Below are 18,090 nucleotides of genomic sequence, written 5' to 3'. Positions count from 1 at the left end.
ATTTAGATAGTGATCCTGCAAAATCTTCTAAGTATTATATTCTCGTATTGCATCTGAAGAAACTTCAGATAAGAATGCTTACAAAGTGCTGGTATTTTAACCCAGAAATCAACCAACCAGATTTTGCTCTTTTAATTTCTTTCGTACTAAATTCGGAATTCTGTATCTTTTCTCTTTCATAGTATATGGTGAATGCGTAATTATTAATAAATTCGAGAAGTAATCGTTGTTGGTACAAAGCTTCAGAGTAAATCATTACTAAACTTCAAGTACTAATCTTAAGAAGTATTCGTTAGAAGTATTAATCTTCAGAGTGGAAACACACTACCAAAAATATATTTTGTATGAGCATTAAGAAATATATTACAGAAATGATTATTATACTAAAGAGATCAGATTCTAAGATTGGTTCGGATTGTTTTCACCTTTTCTTTTGGATATATCCAAAAGAAATAATGAACACTATTCCCATCCGAGTAATTTCGGAAGGGAATCAAACATTATAAATTATATTTGTTTTTGCTCCAAAAAAAAAATAATTCACATAAAAAAAATAATAACATAGTTTCTCAAATTTTTACTTTTAACTTTTTATTGTTTGATTATATATATATATATATATATTCGAACAGAATCCCAAGTAATCCCCTTTTTTACTTATAGGTAAATATTTCAAATTGAAAATATTAATGTCCAAATAAAGCAGCCAGCATAGACCTATAATGCATTGTCCTGTAATCACTTTTTCCCATATCCAGATTTCTGAAGCATCTCAAAATGATATTCAGAACATATGCTGTTTATTAGATTATTTTTCTTTTTCTTTAAAAAAAGAATTGTAACCGTTCATGACAGAATTACAGATTTATGCGTTCTTTAACTAGAAAGCTACAACATCCAGATATTGTTAAAACTCAACTTCATTTTTCTAATAAAATTACCTATTTACAAAAAAGCTTCTGCGATCGTTTTCAGTAATTCCAGGTAATTCAGTTATTCCAGGTGTTAAAAAGGGGTAACATTTTGCTGAATGACTTGCAGTGTGTGATGATACTGTATGAATGGAATGATAAATGAATGAAAGAAGTGAAATGAAAAATGAGGATTTTGAAATGACAAATGAATCGGACCAAACATTGGTGAACATTAATCTACCACCAACAGGGTGGACAGTTATTAACGAGATTCAGAAAGTGGCTGCCAGAAGTGGGACAAACACAATGTTAAATTTTAGAAATAGTTTTGATAATTTTATCTTTTTTTGATTTGCTATTAGTTTAAAATGATAATAAATCAGGAGCTATTGAAAATTGCATTTGATAAGCCTTACGCTTAAACACCAAAGAGAGAAGAATAATTTTGGTCCATTAATTTTCTCTCATTTTACAGTTAAATTTTAACTTAAAAATAGAGTAAAATAATAACAAGAGAAAAATAATGAAAAAAATATTGATAAAATGTGTTGAAGAACATGACCTATTATCTGTCCTTTTTGTAAAAACCTAAGATATTCTACATTTTTTGATTTTGCGAAGTATAGAAATTTATCACATGAAGTCAAAATAAATATATTTATGATGAATATAAAATAGGCATTCTTTGATATAAAAGAATAAACAAGTCAATGTTTATTAAGTAAATCATAAACGCAGTTAAGAAAATTTCTTGGAAAAATCTTATGCTTTTTACAAAATATACGCCGGCGTCCTGGCATAGGGGTAGCGAGTCTTCCCCGTGATCTGGGCTTCCCGGGTTCGAGTCCCGGTTTGGGCATGGTTGTTCTTCTGTTGTTCTATCTGTGAGATGTGTGAATGTGCCCTCCTGTAAAAAGGGGCTGTGCAAGCGAATGAGTGACGCGTGAGTGGCAAAGTCGTACTCTTGGCCCTAGTTGGCGCTGCTATAAAAAATAAGAGACGTTCCCCCTCAGGCTTAAATCGCTGTCTTCGTAACAGTGGGCTTGTCAGTGGCAAGTGCCATAAGAAACAAACAAAATATACAATACAAAAAAAATAAAACTGCTATCTCTGAGATCCTCCTCCATTTATTTAAGTTTCAGATAAATGCCATTTATTTAAGTTTCAAAAATCCATTTATTTAAGTTTCAGACTATGTAACTGAACAGAATTCAGGATAGCTGTACCATATATACTTCAGGAATTTTATCATTTATATATGACATAGATACGCAATTTACATTTTTCCTTCATGTGCACTTTTCTTTAAAATTTGAATTATATTAATACCTTTTGTTAAAAAATGAAGAAATATTTTTCCTAAATTATTTGGGATTATCTTGTTATAATCATGATCTTACCTTCGTTTATAATCAAGATGATTATGGTATCCTGCTAAAACAAGCAGGATATCATAATCTTCGGGTCATAAAGACTAACTTCTAGAACGATACCTCTTTTATCAGATCCCTATTCCCATTCTTTTGGGTCATAGGAATCTACCTTAGGGTCTACCTTATCAGTTTAGTGATAATAAAATGCACGCATCTTATCAAAGGAGTCTCGAAGATAATGTTAATCAATAAATACTTATTACTACAAGGGCACTTTCGAATTTAATGTTGCAGCTTTTTACGCTGTTCTCTTTATCGCTTTCATTTTGTTAGAAATTCAATGCATCGTAGCAAAACAAAATGAATAGACTGATTTCAAAGCTTAGTTCTGTAACTGGAAACTACTTCCTTAATGTGAAAAATATATATTTCAATATAGTTCAAGAGGTAATATATTGAAATTTTGAATTTAGATATCTCGTATGCTCTTTCGATGTTTCTTTTGTCTATAAAGAATGTTCTTCTTCCATAACTTTCTATACCATGTGTTTGTTAATCTTAGCCATTTCAGTTAGGATAACATTTTCAAATCATTGATGGTCGTTGGACATGAAAGATCAATGTAATTATCTAAAAAACTCCAATACAAATAAATCCTACAAGATTGGAATTAGAGTATGGCAAAGACCAAGGTAGCTGTTCCCTATTTCTGTCAGCTTAGTTACCAATCTCACTGATGTGGTCTTATTTTATGGGAAAATTGCATACATGCCCAACGACCACCATTGATTGGAAGCCCATATTACCATTACCATCATTGATTGAAAGCCTATGTTGCTATTACCATCATCAATAGAAAAGTTTGGCCTACTACAAAATCTATCTATCCTACAAAAGTTTGGCAAAAATGACAGTGCAGCTTTGATATATTCCACGTGGAATGTACAATGAATAGTGGTGAAGCTTGCATTAATCAACTTGTTTATATTAACTTTTGAAGCATGAGTCTATCAAATAAATACAGAAATTACTTATCGAATAGTAAAACTTTGAAATCAAGAAAGAGCTTTAGATATCGTTCATTTGTTTAAAAGCAGAAATGATTCGAATCGGTTTGTTCTATGTAAGGAAGAAGGAACTTCAAAAAATAAATTATGGAAAAAGAACAGGATCAACCTATTTGTTCTCATCAAACCTTAAAGTAGAAGCCCTAATCTTATTTTCTGTCAGTTTCTGTTTATCTTTTTCTGAAGGGCAACGCAACTTGTTTGAATTAAGTTTATAGGTGCTGATGAATTTTTTTGGGACTTGTTTCTAAATCAAACGTCCCAAAAAATCATTAGCACCTATAAACAGCAACAATTCATTTTTTATTCTTAAAAATAATAACAAATAAATGAAAGGCTTTATAAAAATTTATCAACAAAATAAATATTATTTACGCTCACGTTTTCTAAAAACATTTATGAATTAAAAGAAAATTGATCATATTCTTTAACAATGAAATTTATATTTTCACTGTTAAATTCTAATAATCTAATCGTTCCAAATCGACAACATAATAAAACATTTTACTCAAAAAATATCGTTTACAGTTCTCTAATAACAGTTATTATGAATTATGTAGCTACCTTTCAAATCGCCGACTTTTATAATGCTAACATTTTAAGGTGATTCTGTAGCTGTTAGTGAATTAAAGTTGAATGGATCTTTTATACTATCATTTATAGAACAACGATTTTATAATTTTAACCAAATGTTCATTTTATTAACAATAATGTTCTTTTTTTCAATTTAGAAACATAGGTCCACATTTGTTGTTATTTATACTTTAGAGAAAGAATACGAAGTAGTATGACCATATGAAATTCCTTTTGTGTACAAAAGATAAAGTTAAAAATGAAATGATTAACACGGATCTATAAAAAATTATATTATGGAAATTGTTTTGTTAACTGATATTAATATTATTTTCAGTACTAATTCCAAAAATGAAATCTGATTTTTTTGACCATAGGGTGTTTTAAATAATACTTTGCATTTATATCTTAGCTATAGTACGTTTTAAAGAACAAATGAACTTGCGGAAAAGTACTTTTACCACCGATTTTTTAAAACTTCTTTTTCGATTTTCTTTTGGTGATCTTGTAGGGGATCGTCGCTTTTCAACAATCAGCAGCAGTTAGTAATCATACTGATATTCCATCTCTCTTTTATATCGCATTTTAATTTTCTATATGTTTTGGTGAATAATCGAAGAGTGAAAGAGGAAAAGGGCTTTTAAATTCATACTATGATCTGATATCTTGAAATTTGTTAGTATCGTTTCTACAAAAGATTTGTAGTTTGGTTTTTTTCTGTTTTCAAGAGATCTAGCATGATTGAAGGATTCTAAATACATTGAAAGATTTTTAGGCCTTACTCTTAGCTTTTTCGATTTTGAGTTTAATTTTTTATTTTTTTATTAGTTTCCTTCCCATAAACCCTACAAATACCTCCTTCAGACTTTTGTGGATAAATTTTTAAATTGTTCCCAAAGGTATATGAAATATTTTCTTTCGCATGCTTCACCATTTTTCTTATAAGGCCTGAGTTTAATACATTGCGGACTGCTGACGAGTTTTCTCGTGTTTTGGACGTCATCTGTTAAGGACTGATCATGAATTTTCCCGTTTCAATTTTGTTTCCTGAAGCGCATTATAATCTGAAATTATAATGATTTAAATAACGTACAATTTGATCACATACGTGTGGTCCCTGGAGGATGTCTCTGCGGTACACAATATTTTAATTTCCAGATTTCGATGCTTTTTTTTCGCATCCCCTAATTGGACTTCAAAATAAGCAAAGTACATATTTTGTATAAAATATGAAATACCGTTTTTACTGTGTAGTTACCACAAATATAAAAAAAACAAGCCTGTCGGTTTGTTCATCTTCCGAAAACCATTTTTCTCGATAACAAGACAAATTAAAAGTAAATAGCACTTTTACTCGAAATTCGGAATACTCTCATGCGTATCAAAACTAAGAAATGTATTGGTGTGAGCTTTAAAAAATTCCAAAAGAATAAAAGAAATGGTGAAAGGAAAAAGGAGGATATAGTATATGCATTAACAAATGAATGCCCAATTTTTAACTTGATCTCATTGGATTTGTGTTTGACAACCAGTTTATCATTTTTGAAAAAATTTGATATAAATAAAAACTTGTTTTTTTCTTGTATATAATTTACAAAAAGAAAATTATTATTTAAAATTCTTATCCATATTTAAGCAGTTCGTATAAATGATAACATGTTGTAATTAAATATGCAAAATTTGTACATATTTGATATATGATTTCTGATAAAGCTATACGTGATGAAACATTTTCAAAACAAAAGTATGCTGGAACTAGTATAAGAAAATTGATCTATGGACAGAGTAATGTCACCAATTTAGAAATGGATTGATTATCGCATTATTCCAAATACAAAAAATTAAATTTAATTGTTGTGATTAATATGATTAAAATTATAATCCTATATGACAAATCATTGTATTCATGTTATCTGTGTACATTATTTTATATATATTTTTTTATTTATTGAAATTTTATTTATTAAGATATTAAGATTTATAAGATTTATTATATTTTATTTACTAGGACTTTTTGATTTACTGAAATACAATGGATAGTTTGAGAATGGATTGCAATATCAGAAGTTGGCCTAACAATCAGCATTTACAAAAAGAAGAAAAATCAGAAGGAGGAAAAAAAACCCAAGTAAAAAGATAATATTTTGCATTTGGCGAACGTTTCTTCACTTAAAGAAGAAAAGAATTTAAAAGAATTCTATATCATCAAAAATAATAGTTAAAATTAGATATAGATAAATTTCTTTAATTTAAATAATGCTAATTAAATATTCAAATATTCAATCATAGACTATTATTAAAACATTATAAAATGTTGAATTAAAATGTTGCTTTTTAAAAATATTTAGTTAGCATTGCATAGGGAAAATTTTTTATTTTAATAATTTACTTGCTAGTTTTTATGACTTTTTTTAAAGCAGTGCTAGCTTTTGCACTCAAAGTTTTTTTTTTAATTCTTAGAACTTATCTAAAAATGTGAGTGGAAATATTATTATTAACTTTAAAAGCTGTCAGAATGCTTGGGAAAAAACTTCATAAGTTTTCTCACATTATAATTCTTTTTTTTATTTTTAGTGACCATTCTTATGACACAGATTTCGAAAAGGAATATATATATATATATATATATATATATATATATATATATATATATATATATATATATAGAGAGAGAGAGAGAGAGAGAGAGAAGTGAAATTATTTTAACTAGAAATTGTAAAAATTATTTAAAAATTTTCTTTGATTGGTCATAATATGCGGAGAAATATCACAACCATAAAATCTCAATCTATTTCATTTAAGAATGCTGACCAAAATTGGTAAATATATTTGGCGTGCATTATATAATGTTATAGGTTCAAATATACATAGATCTTCAAAATATTTCAGATGGAACTTAACAATCTTATGTTAGTCCAACTGGATTTTTTTATCATTTGCATATTAGACTATGCTACAGAATACTTTCAATCAAATGTTTATTTCATTTTCAATCTAAAATAAGGGTTTTTCTGATATTCGTAATTTAAATTTTTTCTAAAGACATTTTAACTTTTCAGGTAGATTTTCTAAGAATCAGAATAGAAGGAATTCGAATCTTTTCTTTTGAATGAAAATAGAGTATGTTTTAACTCAAACTATTTGCATATGAAGAATCAAGAATTGCAACATTGTACAAAGTACATCACATATTGAAAGCAGGCAAAATTAAAGACACAAAAGCAATTATTCAGCTAACATAATAAAACAGGTTCAGGGAATATGCATGCCAGATTTCATCACTAATGTATATGAATCACGAAATCTCACTTTCAATAAATTAAAAAAATATATCAATTCATTGAGTGTCATTTATTGAAAGCCCATCCATTAATACTTATCTAGAGCAATATGCAAATCAAGTTTTAAATTAACACACTGGAATCACAAATAGAGGTTATTAGAAACAACCTCCAAGGCAGGAAGGAATTCCAATCTAACAAATCACTTCTCATTACCAATTCGACATTTAAATTTTCTCTTCTTTCATGTTTTTGCTGATTCCTATCTCGCACAGATGAAATTTAAAAGAAAAAGTAATAATAATAATAATAATAAAAGAAGGAAGACCTACCGAACTTTATCGTCTGCCGTAGTTCACCTACTTTTGCTTCCCTCCCCCAAAGTAGAAAACCCCATTCACTTTCACCTGCTAGAGCAACGCCCACCATGCAAAACGGTGCAACAAAGAACAGACAAAGAAAAAGCAAAAAATAAAAAAAAAGTTGAGCATCTCAAATTAACGGTTGCAGCGGCAAAGGCGAAGAATGGAAAAGAAAGGAAAAAGATATACATTGTGACGCTGCTGCAAGGTGGGTGACGTCAGTTGGGATGATGGGGTATATAAAGGGGATGGCTCGGACGATGGTCAGACACATCCTCTCATCCCAATCTCATCCTTTGGTCATCTGTTCTAACAGCTCCCCAAAAATCTCCGAGTGGTTTAATACTCTTTGGATCTCTTAAAATGCATTTCAATCAGGTAAACATTTGAAACTCAACTTGGAAAAATTCTAAGTTCTCAAGTTAAGGTAGTTTGAATAGTTATAAGTTTTAAAAATCTAACAAGTACTCTATATGGTACTTTTATACTGATACTTTTATATGATATAGTTAATTTAGTTCATTATTTGTTAGACATGTTACTTTTCATAGAAAAAATAGATTTTTCTAAAACTTTAGTTAATATTTAAAGTTTTATTTTATAGTCTCTGATTGGCTTAATGTTAATTCTTCCTTACAATAAATAACAATTCTATGCTTTATAATTCTTTTTATTATTGGAGGAATTTGAAAAATATAAATACTTTTTAAGAGAAGTATTTTCCTTCTTATCATTTATTGATTATTTCTCTTATAATCAATAAATGATGAAAATTCAAGTAAAAAAATATTTTTTACTTTCTACCTTCAACAATTCTTAAATATTGTAACTCTAAGAAAATTATTACTTTTGCGTCAATATATTATTAGCATTCTAAAAGTTTATAAATATAAATACTTTTAAGATTTTTATAAGTAAATTATAGATTTCGATAGAAATGTTCAAACTTATTGCTGCTATATTAATAACTTGTCTTTATATAATATAGTATATTTAATTGAAAAATCATTTATATAAAAGAGCTTCTACAAGAATAAAATTTAAAAATATATGAAAAACTATATAAAAATTAAGCTTTTAAAGTAAAAAGTGTATTAATTTGTAAAATAATTTAAGTAATTAAAAAATTCACAATTCTTTAAAAATTCTAGAATATTTCCTTTAATTATATATTTCTATTAAAAAAATCTGCACTTTGAATGATATTTAACAAATATTAATATGTTTTATAAAAATCTAATAATATCTAGGCTTAAATGTTTAAGAATAAGATAAATATTTTAGTTCTTATTTACCTTTAAACACAGAAAAAAAAATTCCATTTTTTAAATTTTTAAATTAGAACATACATAAGAATCTATATTTTTACTTATAATGACACTCTTTTTTTTGAATTAATCTCTTACAATTTTAAATAATTTATTTTTATTAATAATAATCTTATTTTCATAAAAACTTATATTAAAATTTATTCTTTAAAATATATATCAAAATTTAAAAAAAAATTGTAATATTGTATTATTTTGTAAAAATATCGAAAATTTCAGTTAATATTCTTAACTTTCTCCAAATATTTTGATCTGTTGAATTTAATTTTCAAAACTTATCTTTTAATATTCTTTACTTTATATGTTTTAAAATCAATAGCTATTCGTATAATTATAAATGTTATGTAATTAGAACAATCGAAAGAATAAGTTATATTCTGTAATTTCAACTCACCAAAATAAAAAGAATCTAAACTTTTATATAAATTTATAATTTTGATGGTCAGAGCACATATGATATTTTATCCATTAAGCTTTGCATTCACAAAATATCAAATCTAGATCTTTATGGACAGAAAAATAAATTCAAAAATTGTTTGTCTCTGAAGATTAAAACAACCATTTTCGACCATTACAATAATTTCTACGAATTTTGGTTTGACGACCACATATTAAATTTAACCGATTTGGCACGTTGTGCTTTTAATTGCAAGGTTCAGGTAAAAAGAATTCTAAAAAATGCTTTCCCAAACTCATAAAAATGAGGAGATTTTTTAAAATCCAGAGATTGTAATATTTTGAAGACATTTTCTCCATGTAAACTTCACATGCGAAAAAGTGAAAAGGAATACAATTCCGTGTTTGTAAAATTCAAAGACGCTGAGAATAAGGCAGAAGACTTCTTCTATCCACTATCATTTTTATGAATCAATTCGAAACACAACACGTATCAATACAAAGATAGGAAAAAGTGAGAAATACTATACTGAAAAGCGAAAATTTCCTTAACTGTTTGTCATATAGCCTTAAAGATGGTAATGATATCGGAATACGATCATTACCAGACTTCTTCCATTCGTGACACAGACGAAGGTCATCATAGTTTCCTATGTATTTCCCTGATCTTCAATCGGTATGCGTTATTGTATACAACATCGTAAAGTTTATGAACTATAAAGTTCTAAAGAAGGAATTTTCAATAAAATCACTCTTTCTGTCGGTAATTCTTATGACGGACATAAAACAAATTGGTAATCTTGTCGTCTTTAAGTTGTCATTTCTGACGACTAGTAGTTTTTTATTGCAAACTTTACTACTTATGAAATCAATGAGGAAAGTAAATTCGATAGTTTGTTTAGATTTGTATGGTAATATTATTCATGAAGTGTTGGTTCGAGTCTTTGTAAGTCTCGTAAAGTTTTTAAAAGATATTTTTGGGGATTATTGTTATTTAGGCTATATTATATATTTATTTCATGTATTAAAAAATTGTGCCCTGTAATTCACTTTTCAAGAATCACAATGTTATAGCAAATTATTCCGATGTTTTTAATTTTAAATGTTTAGTTTCCAGATTTTGTATTACAATTTTTTATTTCATTTTTAAAAGAAAAACAAGTAAGAATTGCTTTTATAGTCTGAGGAAAAATTTCTTCCAATTTTAACAAATAAGAAAGTCAATGTTCTTAAGATGGACCAGAAAAGTTTTTCTCAGTATTATTACCTCTCTGCCATTATATTTAGTGTATTTTTACTAATGAGCATAAACAAATGAGGAAAAATATATTTCTCTTTTGGTATATAATATTCTCGTCTTTAAATATTTTGGCATGCGTTGTATAAACTTTTAGTGGAAAAATAAATCCTCCGAACAATGAATATCCTCATTTAAAAGTATGTTTTCATTCAAAATTCTATATTCTAAAAGCAGAAATACATAAAATTGAAAGTTCTATCATGGCATGCAACATATTCGTTTTTTAAATATAACCTTCCACTTATTTGGTGCTTAACACACTCGCTGTGAGAAATAAATAAGCCTTATTATCTATGTTTAAAAGTAATTCTTTTTTCTTCATAGTTCTTTATTCCAAAAATGCAATAAAACCAAATCCGCGACAAATTAAATGCTTAAATTTCTAAAACGATAATCATGGCACCAAAAGAGCATATGAGCAAGCAAATTCAATGAAACACAAATGACCAAACTCTGATATCAATTGCTAATCGTACAATAGTATCAATTCGTTGTTGTAGCATTTGTTTACACGCATTCAGGGTCTTGTACGATACGGAAACTTGATAAAGAACGTGCGACTAAAATTTTAATTGAAAACGATAATCATCGAATATCCATTCGTAACCCTTTTGGAACTACCGAAAAGATACGATTGACAGAAACCCTTAATCTGATATGAGGCGGTATTCTTACATGTCTGAGAAGAAGTTCTTTTTTTTTGAATTTCCTGTTGCGTTATCTAAGGACAGAGAGAGTTACAATGAGTATTGTGAGACACGACCTCCAACCATGCATGTGAAACATGATTCGCGTTGTCAATGAAAAAGTTTACATTGTCAAATGAATAATCGGTTTATCCTTTTAACCAATTATACTTTTCCATCAAAAGAAAGGAACATTAGAGAGATCAAAGGTTTTGTTGAGACGGAAATCAGAAGTTAACTTTTTGCGGCAACTCAAAGGAATTTGTGTTTTATCTTTGAAACTTAACATCTTTTTGTTCAGTTGGCTTTGAAAGAAAATACTTTTCCTATTTTAAAGAAATGTAACTCGATATAGAAAACAGATGATGAATGCTGCTAAATCTGAATAAAGTGTGTAATTAATGTTTCGCAATTAACGTTTATTTTCAAGAAATAATAATTTTAATTTTATAACGAATAATCATCAATTACTATTTTTCAAAGCCTTTTCTAATATTAAAAAAAGGAAGAAGTGTGAAATTAATTGAAGAAATGGTAAGCTGCTTCAAAGAATACAAGATTGCTCATAAAAAACCAACTCAAATTCTCACAAAAATTCTTTGACGAATCTATAATTGCTTCCCATAAAACACATCAAATTGTTTGAAATATTTTTCTTGCAGATAATTAAAACTCTCTGCAATTTTATATTAAATTTTTAATGACTCTAGTTCAGTAAAAATAACGCAGAAGCGAATATCAAGTTATTAAAACTGGAAACTAAAATATTGTATTTAGAACAGCTAAAAACTTTTCAGTATTGAGATATATGATAGCGAAAGACTTTTAACATGTTTCTTTACTTTCTTTTTTTTCAGGTTTCCGTTGTAGTTGTAGCCCTCTTTGGCTGTGTTATCGCCACTGGATATGGTGGTGGTGCTGGTGGTGGTTTTGGAGGTAACCGAGGATTCGGCGGAGGTGCAGGAGGTGGATATGGTGGAGGTGCAGGAGGTGGATATGGCGGAGGTGCTGGAGGCGGATATGGCGGAGGAGCTGGAGGCAACGTAAGACTTTTTCTCTTTCTCCAAGTGATTTTCAAAACGAATACTAAATGCTACATTTAACTGTCACTTGTAAAAATATGTTCTCTCTATATCTATTTTCTGTATTAGTAAGCTATCTTAATAAACTTTCTATCTTAAGATTGCTTTAGAATTTTGAACCAGAAGTTATATTCTGTTTCGTTTAAATATTTCTTATTTTTATTTCGCAGAATACTTGAAATAAAATAATTTTACATGCCTACAATTTGTAAAATATTTTTAGGCATATTTCTTTATATGAGATTCGTTGGCTGAAGAGTTTCTTAAAACAGTTTTATCGAGATCCCCTAGAATTTTATATATTTATTATATTGATAATTTTAATTGTTTTCTTTTTTGCTTAAAAATACTCACTACGATGACATCTAGAATATTCATTTCTAGCTGCAGACCAGTTTTATTATTTTTTTGTATCAAATCATATGATAAATTTAAAAATTAAGATTTCTTTTCTTTATCACTAGCATGGAGAACATAATAATAAACTTTCTAATTAAAATACCATTCAGGACCGATTATATTTTCCCAGTTTTTAGTTTCTATAATTGTAGATCTTTCATATGAAAATAAAATGTTGCAATTAGCATTTATTGTTTTCACAGTTAAGTTTTATTACACTGTTAAACATTAAAAAATATAAACAAATAAGGAATATTTTACATTTCCTACGTTCTATTCCTATTTCAACAAAGAGATATTTTTCTTCCCCAGTACCCTCCCCAACCTTACAACTTCGACTACCAAGCTCGAGATGAACAAGGCAATGTCCACTACCGAAATGAACAAGGTGACCAGTCTGGAGCTGTCCGAGGATCTTACGGATACACCGACAACCAGGGTCTGTACAGAGTAGTTGACTACGTTGCTGATGCCAATGGATTCCGTGCCAACGTCAGGACCAACGAACCTGGAACTGACGGCAAAGAAAGCCCCGCTGATGTCCAACTGACCGCTGAACAGCCACCTGCAGGTATCCAAGACAGATACACCCGAGTTGGAGGAGGATATGGTGGTGGAGCAGGTATAATATCAGTTTTATACTTTTAGGATTTTAACTTTTATACTTAGGACATATCCCCTAAAGATAAAAGAAATATCGCACAAAAAGTAATACCAAGCAATAAATACTTTAATAGGAATCATTAACAATCATTCTCCAAATGGCACAGAGCTATCATACAGTATTATAGAAGAAGAACAATATTCTCAATGTTGTATAATATAGCATAATATTGTATAATCAGGATTATTTCTTAGAAACTTCAGTGTTCATTCAGAATAATTTCGATTAAATGAATGACACAATCCTAGACAGTTATGAGTAATGACAGTTAAAATAAATTTTAAATGATAAAATCATTACAATATGTTTGCGCTTCTCTCAGTAAATTCTTCGTAAAAATTCATCTCCTTTTAAAAAAGGAATTCAGGCGTGAATTGATAATGATGACAGAATTCGGATGATCGCACGCTAGACTCTTTGAAAGGGATTTTACGAATCATATACAAATTTTCTTTAAAAACGTTTACAGAGAATAATTTAAGCATAGGCATGATACCTTTCCATTCACCTCATTATTATTTGAAAAATTCTTCATAAATATTCTAAAAGTTCCTTTTGTTCATAAATATTCCAGAGCTTCCTTTGAGTTTGCTGAACTACTTTTCCTAATCCCTTTAATAGACGCATGCTATCCGTTAGTCACTTTTAAATACATATATTTCAGACATAAATCGTAAGTTTTGGTTACCGATCTAGACCACATAGGCGCATCCGCAATGGATAGGGTTATGTCCTTTAGAGAAGTAAATTCTAATCAATAAAATTTAATTTTTTGTGTTGTTTTATCTTTTTTAATAATATTGTAGTCAATTTTAATTATAATTTTAAAGGAACTAAGAAATGATTTAACATTCATCTACATTTTTGTTTTAAATTTGTATGTAAATGTAATATTTTGTACAGGCCCGCTAAGTCCACGGATTCCTGATATTTCCCCCTATTGCCATCTTTTAAATATACCATTATGGCAGTTACGCGCTTCTTTAGCCAACCCAGTCTCATACATTTCCCCAGCAAAGACATTATTCCCCATTTGATTACTGTAAATGGTAAGAACTTCATTTATCAATCACATACATTCCCTATAAACTGAAAAGCAGGCTTTTTCCGTGTCTTTTCTTTGCTGATAGACTTCCGAGTCGCTTAATCGCATACCAATGACTTGCTCAACAACATAAGGTCAAACTAAAACAGCCTGAGAAAACAGTCAGCGAAAATGTTCCAAGAGTGATGGTATTTTTACTTGACACATAACAAGGGTTAAGTAAAGACGAATGAAAATCAGCTCATCAGCTTTGGATTTTATAAATATCTTTTTTTAAGAATGGAAAATTAATTATTCTTGTTTTTTGTATATCAATTGTATGTTTGAGGCATTTTTGACTGACTGAGTGACAGTAATGCTGTTATAAACATTTATGGAACATATTTCAGCATATCTAGGTCTGCAATTTGATATAAATAATGAAATTTTTCATTTATTTATATCACAAATAGATGAAAGAAAATCCCACAATCCCGAAATAGAAATATTGATAGTTCCTTATGTGTAAATATTAAACTTGAAACTAACATTTTTCAGTTCAAATACTCCTAAAAAATATCTGATTGACGAAATATTTCACGGTAGTATGTTATACATTACTCAACATTATTTACTACTAAAATCAGATTCAATACTTGACGCTTCTTACTGTTTTTTGGAACGGAGAATTTGGGGAATAAAGTTAAAACTGTTTTCCTTCCTTTTCAAGTTATTAGAAAAGAAGATATTAAATCGTTTTTTAACGACTACAGATTCTCCTATTCTTATTTGCTCTTATTAGTATTAAATAAAGAAACTATATATACGACAATAAAATAATCAATAATATAACTTACATGTCAATAGAGAAAAGGTTTAATAATACAGAATTTGTACCAGTGAATAATATAGAAAATGTTCCTTTCCATACCTTCTGTACCAAAATAAGGAAATTTAGAAATTATATTTGTTCTAGACTTTCTTCATGGCTTTGTAATATAGCATGAACATCATCCCGAATAAAACGACTTTGTAATATAACATGAATATTATCCCGAATAAAATGACTTTGTAATATAGCATAAATATCATCCCGAATAAAACGACTTTGTAATATAGCATAAATATCATCCCGAATAAAACGACTTTGTAATATAGCATGAATATTAACCCGAATAAAACGTTTTTGTAATATAGCATAAATATCATCCCCAATAAAACATTTCAATAGTACGACACTTCGGTACGGTTATTCTAAAAAGAAAAATTTTGGAAATTCTAGTTACCATAAGTATTTTATTTAAATCAGTAAGCATTTTTTAATTTCGTAAGACGGTTCCAATACTCTAAATGAATAGTGCCCCTTGATTACTTGGAATCAACATTATATTTATTCTGAGCTAAATATTCTTAAAATTTGAGTAATAAAATCTTTTTTTCTATCTTGCATATTTGTCCCTTAAGTATCAAATATGTCTCTAAGTATCATAGTTGTCCTTATATATCATACCTTTCTCTTAAGTATCAAATATGAAAAATGTTCATTCATTTTGACAAAAGGTTATGGAGGTGGAGCCGGAGCCGGAGCTGGAGGTTATGGAGGAGGTGCTGGAGCAGGACGTGGAGGAGCCAGCGGATTCAGAGGAGGTGCCGGAGGATTCGGAGGTGCAGGAGGATTTGGAGGTTTCCGAGGAGGCCACAGTGGAAAGAGCGGATACTAGAATAGCCATTCATGATTATTAGTCTATTATAAATGTCGCTTCCATAGAATTTCTATTTATTCTTCAAGTGCCTGTCATTGTTGAAAAGACTGAGACTAGCCTTATGGACTGCTTATAACTTTTGCATTTCGTTCTTCCATTTGATGGAATGTTTTTGTTATCCTGGTAGTCCGGAAGACACACTTGAATAAGAAGGCTTTATGGTTTGGGCTGTCAAAGTTAAAACCCCATTTTTTTCTTTGTCATATTTCATGGCAAAGAGATAATCTTGTCTTTCTGGAGCTGATAATTCTGTAATTTTTGTGAGTGTTAGGAAACTGGAAATGGCAATAGTCTGGAAATTAGAAAGGATTCTTTAAAAGTTTTAAACATTTTCAAGAATTTTTTCTGAGAACTTATGTTTATAATTAGCACAATTAAAATATTTTCATTTTGAATGATAGCTTTGAAAGGGTGTTTTCATGATCATTCTTTATAGCTTAAATCATTATGAAAAACCACATTAGGCATTCGTTACATAAATAGTAAAAGGTAAATATACGATTAAAAAATCAATTTTAAATTTGTTTATTAGTTGGTTACTGATAGACCTCATAAAATTTAGTTTAAAGTTACGCCACCAGATGGCGCGCGTTCAGTTTCAGACTGATGCCAAATTCTACTTGCTATTTATTCACAAAAATAACAGAACCTTTCGGGCATTACGTGTGAAATATCACGACTTAGGATAGTGTTTAATTGTGATTATTTAAGTGCTCCATCATTTACACTACGCTGCTAACTTTTGTAATTTCAAAAGGGCTTCATTTGTTTCTCATGTTGATTTCTTACTTTTTTTGTAAATGGTGAATAGATTTTCATTTTTATATGTGGTTGATGATGTCATGTACATTCGGGTGTCATATATATTTTCAAATAAACTGCATTTAATAGAAACTATTTGTGTTTGTATTTAATTGAATTTGATTTATTTTATTTATTCCACAGAATTAATTTCATACATCTCATTAACTAACATACATATTTTCTTTAAAAAGCCTCATTTTGATGTATATCTCTATAATCAATCAAAACTTTTAACAAATATAAAGAAAAAAATTCAGAAGAAATAAAAAAAAAAAATCATAAGTCATTCGACATTTTGTAGCAAACGATAATTTTTAAATTGCATCAATAATTGTGTTTATATGCTTCCGTTTAGCTAAATGCATTAAAACTTATCAACATTATAAAAATAATGAATTTTTATATATATTTTTGTCTAATAAAGTTTTTGACTCAAACGGATATGAAGTAATAATTCAAACAAAAAATAATATGTGAACAAAATATATAAACAAAAAAAAAATAATATTTTACAAAATTATAGGAAAAAATATTTAAATAGATTCTTACGAAAATAAGTGAATTTTATTTTAGTTTATGCATATTTTCTTATATTTAGAGTTTTCATATTATGAATTTACCTTAATCCATCATTAAAATTATAGGACATATATAAAAATCTTTTTTTCTAGTCTTATTATTTCTGCTTTAAAAACATTTCAAAAATTCCTTTTAACCTTCAAATTTTTAATATGTATTAAAAGAGAACACATGGTCTGAGAAAATTTAAATATATTAGTAAATACTAATGAAATAATTCAGTTACATTATCATTTGCTTTAGTAAGTCAAAATATAATGGCAATTTCTAGTATGGATGGTAATATATGGATATTAAACAATAAAATCAGTTTTATGATATATTTGGGCAATTTATAAATCAGATAGATAAACTCCCATTTTTTGGCATTTTAGTACCAAAACACTTGACATATACTACCTAGTTTTTTTATATTAATTGTACATTTTCTAAACAATAAAAATCAAGATAACTTTCCAGAATTTTTTTTACCAGCAGTCGAAAAGAAATTATTTC

General features: G+C 28.4%; 1 protein-coding gene across 1 annotated transcript; it reads left to right on the top strand.

Moving 5' to 3' along the window:
• The first annotated feature begins 7,851 nt into the window (after positions 1-7,851).
• On the top strand, positions 7,852-17,106 carry LOC129966001 (uncharacterized). Its single transcript, XM_056080330.1, has 4 exons — positions 7,852-7,948; positions 12,138-12,323; positions 13,074-13,383; positions 16,010-17,106. Exons 1-4 carry the CDS (start codon positions 7,934-7,936, stop codon positions 16,168-16,170), a joined length of 672 nt encoding a protein of 223 aa, XP_055936305.1. The 5' UTR covers positions 7,852-7,933; the 3' UTR covers positions 16,171-17,106.
• Positions 17,107-18,090: the final 984 nt, after the last annotated feature.

The sequence above is a fragment of the Argiope bruennichi genome, chromosome 4, assembly GCF_947563725.1.
Source record: "Argiope bruennichi chromosome 4, qqArgBrue1.1, whole genome shotgun sequence".
NCBI classification, from domain to species: Eukaryota; Metazoa; Arthropoda; class Arachnida; order Araneae; family Araneidae; genus Argiope; species Argiope bruennichi.
The sequence above is the reverse complement of the archived record's forward strand: the minus strand, read 5'-3'. Positions and strand labels throughout refer to the sequence as shown.